At 36.4% G+C, this 11648-nt stretch overlaps 2 protein-coding genes across 2 annotated transcripts; one reads left to right on the top strand and one right to left on the bottom strand.

Annotated features, from left to right (window-relative positions):
• Nucleotides 1-521: 521 nt before the first annotated feature.
• On the top strand, nucleotides 522-5550 carry LOC306842779 (uncharacterized protein). Its single transcript, XM_079373841.1, has 8 exons — nucleotides 522-1056; nucleotides 1293-1433; nucleotides 1933-1999; nucleotides 2450-2639; nucleotides 2754-3047; nucleotides 3869-3973; nucleotides 4047-4138; nucleotides 4834-5550. Exons 5-8 carry the CDS (start codon nucleotides 2901-2903, stop codon nucleotides 4904-4906), a joined length of 417 nt encoding a protein of 138 aa, XP_079229967.1. The 5' UTR covers nucleotides 522-1056; nucleotides 1293-1433; nucleotides 1933-1999; nucleotides 2450-2639; nucleotides 2754-2900; the 3' UTR covers nucleotides 4907-5550.
• LOC306842778 (dnaJ homolog subfamily A member 2-like) lies at nucleotides 4943-11458 on the bottom strand. The gene is made up of 9 exons (XM_079373840.1): nucleotides 11288-11458; nucleotides 9529-9588; nucleotides 9211-9440; nucleotides 8391-8471; nucleotides 8153-8286; nucleotides 7877-8073; nucleotides 6907-7051; nucleotides 6697-6824; nucleotides 4943-5950 (listed from the first exon to the last, which is right to left on the bottom strand). Exons 1-9 carry the CDS (start codon nucleotides 11363-11365, stop codon nucleotides 5762-5764), a joined length of 1242 nt encoding a protein of 413 aa, XP_079229966.1. The 5' UTR covers nucleotides 11366-11458; the 3' UTR covers nucleotides 4943-5761.
• Nucleotides 11459-11648: the final 190 nt, after the last annotated feature.

Below are 11648 nucleotides of genomic sequence, written 5' to 3' on the forward strand. Positions count from 1 at the left end.
TGTAAAGCTGAATTTTGTGTCACATGATCCTTCAGAAATCATTCTAATATGATGATTTGCTGCTGAAAACCATTTCTTATTATTATCAGTGTTGAAAATAGTTTAATATTTTTGTGGAAACCATAATGCATTTTCCTTCAGGAATTTATGATAAAAAAAAGAAAGTTCAAAAGAACCGCATTTATTTGAAATATAAATCGTTTGTAACATAAATCTCTTTACTGTCAATTTTGATCAATTTAATGCATCCTTGCTGAATAAAGTATTTAATGTTTGTTTTTTAATATTGTATCAGTCTTACAAAAAATTATGGGAAATTTAGGAAAAACATGGGAAATTAATTTGGTCTCCTCATAAACCAGCTTTATGAACAGTAAACTAAATGCATGCATTCGTGTGTGATAATCATTCCAAAATGGCCTAAAAGTTGAAATATTTGCCTCATATGCTTGTGTTATGTACAGTTTTATTATAGATTGTTTATTTTGTGTATTACCCATCAGGCTGTGCTGCAGTTTTTGGTTGCTTGTCAGGAGCAAGAAAGGAAACGATTGGTGGAGATCTTACACAGGCTTTCCCTGAGTGACCTCGAGGGAAACATTCAGAAAACCAACAGTTAAAAACATCAAATACATATAAAAACTTACACACCACAACAAAAGTGATAGTTCATCTAAAACTGACAAACCGTCATCATTTACTCAGCCTCATGTTGTTCCAAATGAATATGATTTGGGCTTGATTTTTGGGTAAACTGAATAGTAGCTTAACATTAGAAGCAGTACGTGTCTGTCTTTCAGATGTGGTTCATGGAAACGCGGTGGATCAGAGCTGTGTTTGGAGCCTGCAGCAGATTAAAGCCTCTCGGCAGGAAGCACATGGTTCTTATCCTGGACCATTCGCCCCAGGGTGTTCTGGGATAGACGTCTCATGGGGCGAGTGTGCCACTCATTTACTAACCCAGCTGACACAAGCACAAGATGATGAGGCCTGGACCGTTTTACACTCTCTGCCAGATTTGGTGAATCTCACACGCATTACAGTATACAGCATACGGTACTGTGCGGTAAAAAGTATGCAAGTTTTCTATTTTGAATAGAACCACAGTACATACTGTAGCAATTCTAAAAGATTAACTGTGCATTTGTCAAATTTAAACTAAACTAAAATAGATCATGCAAATATAAAAATAAGGTTAACGAATATGAAAAGCAAAGTAGTAAATAAACCAAACATCCTGTGTGCAGAGCAGATTGTTTATTGTGTGAATTCATGTCTCTTTCACTTCTCAGGATCCTGAGGGTCTTTGGACATTGCTTCGCAAATATGAGAGTGATCTTCACAGACCCAGTTTCCACAACCTGCGTGAAGTTTTGCAGTCACGTGTACCAGCGCACGCCAGCCGTGACACCAGCGCAATGAATGCTCACACTGTAATGACAAATTATTTGCACATTATCAATCTTCACCATATTAGATCCTTTGTGTTCCATGATTTTTAGAAAATCGTTTATGGACTAGATCTTTAGCAAGGCTTCACTTCATAATTTTTGGTTCCCCAAAGAACCTTTCAGTGAACAGCTCTGAAACAGAACCATGTTTTTCTTAGCGTGAAGAACATTTGAACTGTTTCCACTTTAAGAACCCTTTGTGGAATGTAAAAGTTCCATGGATGTTAAAGGTTCTTCATGGAATCATTAATGCCAATAAAAACCTTTATTTTTTAACAGTGCATGCAATGATGAAGAACCTACTGTATGGTGTAACATAACTTTTATAATATCCAAAAATTATAAAAGATATTCTCTTTTGATATAAATAAATTTCTTTGTTGAACCAAAAGTGCTGCAAGAAACTTCGCTTGAAGAGATTATCTAGGTATTTGATTGAAAGGAATGCAATGTGAGTAACTCTTTTCTTTGTCTGTTTTAGGAGAGAGAGAGGACTGAACAGGGACAAGAAGAGCCATCAGATGGTGAAAAACAAGAACTCTGCACTGGTAAATGACAAACATTTATATGCCAGACAATTGATATAATGCCTTAAAAATTAAGCATTAAACAGCGATATGAGAAAGTGTTTTAACATTAACTACTATTAATCATATATACATGTACTGTACACTGCCCTTTAAAAGTTTGGGGTCGGTCTGGATTTCAAAAGAATGCAGAAAAATACTCTTTGATCAAAAATACAGTAAACACTGTGAAATATTATTTTTTAAAAATTAATTATTCAAAAGAATTGCTTTCTATTTAAATACATTTTAAAGTGTAATTTATTCCTGTGATCAAAGCTGAATTTTCAGCATCATTACTCCAGTCTTCATTGCCACCTGATTCTTCAGAAATCATTATAATATGCTGATTTGCTGCTCAAGAAACATTTATTATTACTGTTAATGTTGTGCTGCTTAATATTTTGTGATTTTGCATTTTTGTGTTCGAAGGCTGTGGGATGGCTATAGATCCAGAAGATACTCCATATTTAGAGATCTTGTGTGTCAGAGACCCAAGAGATGTAGAGAGCACAATGGAGACGAGAGATGGCGACGGAGAGAGAAGACAGGGACACACAGACCCTCAGGAGATTTCAGTGGAGAAACAAAACTCTCTGATCAGGATTAGGGTTACTTGCATGTAATTATGCATAATTTATTGTTATTATAATAGTTACTGTATAGGTAATTACTTTTGAAATATAATATTTATATTAGTATTTTCTAATAAAATAGTATTTTATTTTGATGTCAGGAGGACATAAGAGATGGAGAGTTCACATTCAGTGAGACCCAGCCGCCTGAGCAAACACCATCCACTGCTCCACGGCTGCTACAAAACACTGACACAGCACCAGCAAGTGTTTATTTCCCAGACACGCAAACATTCGAGACCCGTGAGATGGAGGCATCGCTTCAGGAGCAGAGGAACGAGGAGGTCTGTGAGGAGCAGCAGCTGCAGCGGGAGGCCACGATGCGCTGCCTAGTGGATATCCAGAGGAGAGCAGAGCGACGCTGGCAACGAGACCGAGACCGACAGCTACTCAGAGTGAGCCAACTCACGCTGCATGACATTTCTGGGACATTTCCTAAATATGTGGTGTGTTTATGGAAGCCTACTTCCACACAAGAGGGAAAAAAAACAATCATGACAAAAACCTATATAATCATGAAATTCTATGACATTGTTAATTATGAAATTGAATTATAAAAAGTTGAAATTGACATTTTGAGATCAAGTTGAAATTATGATATATAAAGCCATAATTCTGTCAAACAGTTGGAGTTGACAAAACAATTTTGAGATTAAAAAAGTAAATTAAAAATTAAAAAAATTGAGAATTGAAGTTGAAATATTAGTTGAAATTCTTATGACTTAATAACTGACTTTTTATCTTGTATATAATCTTTACTTGGACAATTATTCATTTTCTCTCCCATAATTTTGACTTGTCATAATACAGTATTTATTCATTTAGAGTTTTTTTTTTCTTATAATTGTGATTTAGTATCTCATATTAATGTCTACTTTTATGTCATAATCAGAATTTCCCAGTGCAAGTTTGTTGGAAATGGGCTTCCATGTGTTTTATATGTGAAATATTTAGTTTAAAAGGCCATATACTTTGCTTTTGGACCTTTTTCAACCCATCTTAATTTCCAAATATGACATTTCTGGGTGCAATAGAATATTAATTTAGAAAAAAAAGAATTATTGGAATAACATGCAATGATGAATTGTGCACAACACGACCAGGAGTCTGAATTAAGTAGGATCTGTTTTGATTTTAAGGTGACATAAAGGGCAGAAAAAAAAAAGTTTATGGTTGACAATTGCATTGTAAGTGAATTGTGTTTCCGTCTGTTCAGGTTCAAGAGCGACTGGCTATCGTCCAGAGTCGGAAGGCAGATGAAGATCTGTTGGGTCTGACACAGGAAGACACACTCAGACATCTGACCGATACACTACGACAGGTACACACACATTCACATGCACATTATCAGACACCTCAATGTGGACATGATGTAAATGTTGACAATGTTCTAGGAGGACGAGCAACAACAGAAAACTTTAGTAAGAGAGAAACTCCAGCAGATGAGGAGAGAACGCTCCTGCATTCTCCAGACCAGACGGGAGAGGTAACTTATACATACCAATGCTAGACTAGTTCAGTTTGATGGTGATCACCAGGTGTTTCTTGTCATTTAAAGGAGTACTTCACCCTAAAATTAATATTCTGTCATCATTTATTCATCCTGTCATACCCTAAGTCTTCGGGGTTTTTTTTTTTTTGTGGCTCATTTGGGTGCTTGAAACCTGTGGAAACCCATTTCTGCTGCATAAAAAAAAGTCATAATTATGAGAAAAGCCAAAATTAAGACATGAAATGTCAAATTATGTCATGCCAAAATGGACAAATCGTAATTATGAGGAAGAAGTTACAATTATGACATGCCAAAATGGACAAATCGTAATTATGAGGAAGAAGTTACAATTATGACATGCCAAAATGATGATCTGTCTTAATCAGATACAAAGTCAAAATGCACAAAAATTATAAGATTTTTTTTTTCTCATAATTCCTACCGTTTTACCTTAATTACGACTCGGTATCTCACAATTTTGACCTTTTAATGTCATAATCTGACTTAGCAAAGCATCATTTTTTTCTAACATGACAGAAATAGGCTTGTTCGAATCAACTTGCGATTGAAAGAGCATCAACCTTCTACTAAATTTCTCCATTTGAGAAAATCCTGAGTTTGAAACTAAGTGAGGGTCTTTTTAGAAAAAAAAAAGAAAGTTGCTCTAATCTAACATTTAGTTTTTTTAGAAACACGGCTGGGTTTAAAGAGCTCCTTGCGCCCACAGCTCAACGCATGACAGAAACTGAAGAAGGACGCTAGTGCGTACTCCAAGCCATTTCTAAAAAACATACAGCACACAGTCAAAACATCCACTTTATTGATGTATGAGCACAAAAGTAACGGTGTTTGAACGACAGCAACTTATTCAGTATTCACGGTTCAAACACTTTCCTAATTGCCAATGATGAATGCCGCCCCCTACAGGTTTATATTAGTGCTTACAATGCATGCACACATTGGCTGCTGATCTTTTAAGAAGATTGTGGTGTTTCTTTGGCAAATAAGAAGTTGCATGACTCGTATACCTTTATCATAGACAGTAAGCACATTAAAACACTTCTGGGTTTGGTTTGCTTCATGTTAATCTCAGTAGAGAGTGTGTCACCCACATGCATGCTATTCTGTCCTGCCATTGAAATAAACCAGTACAAGATGACTGACAGTGCCTGAATAACTGGCAAGTATATAATGAAACGCGTCTGAACATTTTATTGAACTCCAGGAAACTCCACAATGCCTCAGTCTTTAACAAATTTGTGTGTGCGTGCGTGTTAATTATAACTTAAACAACACAGTCTGTCTCCCCACAGACATTGAATTTTATATATTCAGAGAGCATATACACTGTGAAAGTCTACAATGGAAATGAAGTAGTAATGAATAAATTATTTTGCTTTGCCTTTAGTTATGCTTGTCTTTTCTTTTAAATCAGTGCATGAATGAGTGTACTTGTAGGTAAGATTGCAGTAAATAAGTGTAAGTGTATGTCTATATATACTGCAAGTGTGTGTGTGTTCGGTTCGCTATATGATGAACGTGGAGGTGGGGATTGAATCTGTCCGACAAAAGGGAATCGTAATACTTCCCCCAAAAAACTTGCAAAGAATTCTGGGACTATTGGTGGGCGCACTGCACCCCTGGACCATGCGGACCACCTTCTTCGTCGGAGCTGTCGTTATACGCTTCACGGCGGAGACCACCAGACGATCCCTGACTTGTGTCAAAGTCCTGCAGATCAACTTCCTCCGCATCGGCTGAGATGACAGGAACCTCTGTACGCGACGGCAACAGATCCTCCAACTCCTGCGTGAGCAGACGCACCAGAAACAGAGCAACTCAACCAAAGTCTGCATTTCATCAGGTACACTCCAGCATTATTTTAGTATCATCAAGGAACTATTGTAGTTTTTATTAATAGTTTGTATGAGTTTTCATTTTAATTTCAGTTAAGGTTTTAGTCATTTTGTTGTTGTTTTTCCCCCCACTTTTTGTTTTTTGTGTGTCCATTTAGTTTTTCAGTTTTTTTAAAAAGTAGTTAAACTAAATTAAAATGTGAAATATGTCCTAGGCAATAAGATGAAAAAAAAGGTTTTATTTAACTTATAATAACAAGAAAATAGCTCCAAGACGTAGTAAGCTACTTTAGAAAGCTTTTTAAGGCATCATAGGCATGCTACTGATGCAAAGATGTATAAACAGACTTCTAAGATAAAAAACTTACAATTTTACCCAATATTTGAATACTTTTGAAAACCAGTGTTTTTTTTTTTGCATTTTATTTTATAAATAGTTTATAAATCATTGATATACTATTAAAAATGATTAACTACTATTAATATTTTGAATCAGCTTTTATTTTTGTATTTTCAGTTTTCATTTTATTAAATCTGTTATGTCTTAAGAGTTTTTAAATATTTCTATTTAGGTTTTAAAAATTGTAGTACTCACAAAAAATAAGCTCTTTTAAATCTAATATTTATATGTAATTTCAGCTTTATTTAGAATTCTTTTAATGATTTTAGTTAATAACAGCACTTTTAAAAACTTACCGTTAGTTTCTCCGTGCTGATCCAGCCGTTCTCAGGAAACTGGACCTCAAACTTGATGTACAGATCCCCTTTCTCAAACGGGTTTCTGTACTGAGGCATTCCTTCCCCTCGGACGACCCTAGTAGAACCTGACAACGAGAACACAACAACATTTCCTACAGCATATTCTACAAAAACACGAACAAATCACTGACAAAACATGGTGCTCACCTGGCTCTATGACTTTGCCAGGGGGATATTTAATGACGAGATGTCGGCCGTCGAGTTGCGTGAGCATGAACTGAAATCCGCACAACGCCTCCACCAGGCCAATCCTGTGGCACAAGTGCAGATCATTTCCATCACGGCGGAACTCCTGTAAACAAGGACATCATAGATATTTGTGCTGTCAACAACAACAACAAAAACACATTTACTTTATATTCTTATAATGCAAACATTTTCATTCTGAAAAACAGCACATGCTAACTGCCAGAAAGTGATTAAAATGTTGCTTTAAAAGGGAAAATAAAATCCTGTCAATTTACTCAAGTTGACAATAGCCATTAACTTCCATAATATAGTAAAAAATACTTTGGAAGTCAATGGCTACTGTCAACTGTTCAGTTACCAACATTCTTAAAAATAACTTCTTTTGTGTTCAATAGAAGAAAGAAACTCATACAGGTTTGGAACAAGTGGAAGGTGAGTAAATGATTACATAAATTTAAGAACACATGCATGTGTGTACATTAAAGCACAACAGGAAATAAAGCTCAATTATCAAAATAATATTCTTGATACAACTAAATTTAAGTACGTTAATTCTAAATGAATTCAAAAATTACATTAATTAGAACTGAAATTTGAAATCTTGTACGCAACAAAAGTAATGATGCTTTTATGAATAATCATTTGGCATTATTTACGATTATTAAAAATACAAATACTTTATATATATATATTAAAATATAAATTATATACGTATAATCATTAATAATAATAATACAAATGTATCCTTACCTTTATATTTTAGACCATGTGTGCACAGATTACTATAAAATTCATTTATAGATTTCAGTGTGCACATTATCTTTGAAAATACATTGGGCAAAATGACCAATAACTTAACAGATAGTCAAAATAGTTGTTTGTTAGAGTCCTACTATTGACTCTACACTGCTCATTATGTGTGTGCTACCTCATGATCTTTCTCCTGCAACACCAGTACAATGTCTCCAGGCTCTGTGTTGGGCGACTGGTCTGCCTCTCCGCTGAATGTGATCTTCTGTCCGTGTTTCATTCCTTTATCCACGTGCACCTCCAAGACCTTCACCTCTTTACACACCTTACGGCCCTCACACTCTTTACAGCGGTCCTTCTCGTGGATCACTTCACCTAAAAATGGAACCGAGTATCCAAATATTGTACTCAGACCATCACAATCCGAGTTCACTGAATGACAATGAATTCTCACCCTCTCCATTGCAGTCAGTGCACACGGATTGCATCTGCTGTACCATGCCAGGAGCCAGCTGTCTGATCATGATCCGCATGCCACGGCCCCGACACGTTGCACACTTCTGCACGGCCCCCGTTTTACCCCCTTGACTGAGGAAAAAGGTTAAGTTTATATAAAAAAAATCTTTAGAAACTGTACTTAATTGTTATAACCCTCTAAAATAGTGTATACAATCCTGCCCACACACACTCACCCATTGCAGGCACTGCAGAGTACGTTCTTGCTTAGCTGTAGTTTGGTTGTTTTTCCATTGTACAGATCTTCCAAAGACACTCTATCAGGTTTTTAAAAGAAAGTTTCAAAATTGTTTAAAGAACTTCAAATTTTTTTATGCATTTTATGGTGCCATCTCACAACAGGTTTCTTTTAATTTGGAATAATGTGTAGAGATAAATCATATACAAAGGCATCTTTACACAGCAGTTAAGGCTGCTCTGTGCCTGCTCAAAATTATGTGTGAAGACGTAATGCTGCATAAAAGCCAGACTAAATTATGCCTTTTCAGACCCACCTCAGCACATTGCATCAAAGAATACAGTGGTAATTGCTGTGGAAATCATTTATGCCACCTCTGAACAGCATTAAAGTGTTTGTGTATATGCCACATTTTCAGTGTAAATTTGGCATTATAGATAAATAAGATCAGATTTCATGTTGACTTTAAGGGATCATACACCCAAAAATGTTCTGTCATCATTAATTTACTTACCATCAAGTTGATGGTAGCCATTGATTTCCATTATATGGAAAAAAAATACTATGGAAGTCAATGGCTACCATCAACTGTTTAGTTACCCACAATCTTCAAATGATCTTTTGTGTTCAACAGAAGAAAGAATCTTATTCAGGTTTGGAACAACTTGAGGGCGAGTAAACAATGACAATTTTAATTTTGGGGTGAACCATCCCTTCAAAATAGGTCATGCATAACATATTTTCCTCCAAGTACTTAAATTTTTTCATTCTCAGGTTCTGCAGGGAAAAAAACAGGTTTTGTTTTCATATTCACTCACTTCAATGGATGTATCATGTCCTCTCCTCTTCGTCGGCCACCGTTCCGGGTCCTGTTGCTCTGGCTGCCCATAAAGCCGAACAGACCACCGCCAAAGATGTGAGAGAAGATGTCCTCCATTCCAGCTCCACCACCGCCACCCTCTCGTAAGCCCTGTTCCCCATACCGGTCATACAAGTCCTTCTTCTCCGGGTTAGTCAGTACCTCGTACGCAAAGCTGATCTCCTTAAACTAAATCAAACGGGTCAAATTCATTTTATTCTCATCATGTTAATAGCTTTCAGATCTTAAGTTACATTTCAATAAAATGGGAACTCACCTTGTCACCTGCATTAGGGTTTTTATCAGGGTGGTACTCTTTTGCTAATTTCCGGTATGCCTGAAAGTAAAAATCAAAAATACATCACTAATTAATGACGTTTAATAAGGCCAGCAGTACTATTACTTCTAATCAGAGTTAAGTTTGAAACTTTGATGTTCAATCTGACAAATATTAATTTCCCACAGACTGACACTGAAAGAGGAACTGGCACCACAGAAACAGTAATATCACAGAGACTTGAAGATGAGCTCTTTTGAGTTAGCTAAGTTAATAAGTAACCACCTAGCAATGACCAAATTCACCCTAACAACCACCCACAACACCCTAGTACTGCTCTCATTTATTATTCATTTGCAATACTTAATTACATAAATTTTTTACAATAGTTTGTTTTTAACGTTGGTAAACTAGTTTATAAGAAAGTGTATATATATTGAGAATTGTTTGGAAATTTTGATTCCCAGAATCTGAACTGGATCAAAGATTTCCACGCCTTGTTGGCAATACATTTTTTTCATAAAATATAAAAAATAAAAATCTGGGAATTTTACAAATAACATGGATTTTTTTTTCACATCAGTTTTCAGTTAAAAATATATGTAGGCCTATTGTACGCTGTGAAAAAGATTTTTTGCGGTTGTCAATTAAGACTACTGGAATTCATTTACATTACTATAAGAAAATATTACCTAATTTTTCGACTTCAAAATTTCACATTTAATTCAGTTTGCTACTTGCTGTTTCTTTGTAATAGCTTGTGAAATTACTAGCAAATTCAAGAGTGAAAATTGTTTCTATAATTTTTTTTCTATAAATGTGTGTATTTTTATGCAATTGAAATCATTTGAGTATTTAAATAGTCTTGCATTTTGGCAAATTAATTTTTTATTCAAAATTATTTAATGTATTAGTTGTATATTAGTATAACATGACATACTGCTTAATTCTTGTCAACAACCTTTACAATTTTAACAGTTCCTAATCTCTGACTACATATTAAACTAATGCGGGTCATTGAAAAGCCCAATTGTGAGTACTGAGGCGAAGACCCCAATTTCCCCAACATCTGACGGATCAAAGGAAGCTGATTTCAGAGCCATGCTTGAACCAAACCCTAGCAGGCTATTCTTCACTAAGCACATTACATGGATTGTGCCTTTTCTTGGACCTAGTGGCTTTGAATTCACATTGTCAGTCCTTTCATGCATCTACTGTGTGATATAACACAGTATTTTGGGTCTGCCTGTGCTTTCTGAAATCCTTTGTGTGCACACGATCAAACAACAACAACAACAAAAAGCCAACATAACAGCCAGATAACTTGAGCATGGAGGCCAGAGCCTGATCACCTTCTAACAAAGGCCTGAACACAAATACGAGGTTTCACATCGAGGATATACCTAAAACAAGACGCTGGTATTGCATTAACCATCTCTGACTCATTGCACATCAGATAAAAGCTCAGGTTTAGCACAGCAGCTGGTAAGCTAAGCATCTCCGTCCACTGTAATGCTCTTGTACTGCAGCACCTGGCTGATGCTCTCAGCCTACAGCGACACAAATAGTAAACAAACTACGCATTTGACTATGTATCTTTCAGATCCTTCCCCAAATCATTTCCAGAGCCGAAGAAAGGCCACACTGGAGGATCCAAGCAGCATGCAACCTGAAAAACACACCAGTTTCTCCCACAACATGCAGCGTCACGCGCGTTTCGTTACGCTACGAAGCGCGAGGCGGAAAATACCGTCTCTACCTTTTTGAGCTCGTTTTCGGTGGCTGACGGAGATACTCCGAGGATGTCGTAGAGTTTAGTGTCTGCGACGTTCGCCATGTCTACAGACCAGTGCAGCAGCTGCGCGAGGAGGAGCGGAGAGAGAGAGAGGAAAGCCGGCTGCGTGAGTCACGTGCGCGCCGCCGAGTCAGTGGGTCGCGCGCTCACTCTCCTGCGCCACACTGCGACTGATAAACAATTATGTGTCTGTTTTAAATATCTTTAATTTATTTGTGTTATTTCTTTTTTTTGTGTGTCATATGATGACCTAAAACCTCAAAATAATATAGTTTTGATTACATGATGCTGTAGTCTCAGGGGACTTGAATAAATGAAAATGACA

Source organism: Barbus barbus (genome assembly GCF_936440315.1).
Source record: "Barbus barbus genome assembly, chromosome: 23".
NCBI lineage: Eukaryota > Metazoa > Chordata > Actinopteri > Cypriniformes > Cyprinidae > Barbus > Barbus barbus.

Coding starts and splice junctions, on each gene's coding strand:
- LOC306842779 (XM_079373841.1), top strand. CDS start 2,901: ATGGAGGCATCGCTTCAGGAGCAGAGGAACGAGGAGGTCTGTGAGGAG. Junction 3,974..4,046: donor TGACCGATACACTACGACAG/GTACACACACAT, acceptor ACAATGTTCTAG/GAGGACGAGCAACAACAGAA. Junction 4,139..4,833: donor CTCCAGACCAGACGGGAGAG/GTAACTTATACA, acceptor TAGTTTTTTTAG/AAACACGGCTGGGTTTAAAG.
- LOC306842778 (XM_079373840.1), bottom strand. CDS start 11,365: ATGGCGAACGTCGCAGACACTAAACTCTACGACATCCTCGGAGTATCT. Junction 8,472..9,210: donor GACATGATACATCCATTGAA/GTGAGTGAATAT, acceptor AAAACCTGATAG/AGTGTCTTTGGAAGATCTGT. Junction 6,825..6,906: donor TGGCAAAGTCATAGAGCCAG/GTGAGCACCATG, acceptor TCTCGTTGTCAG/GTTCTACTAGGGTCGTCCGA.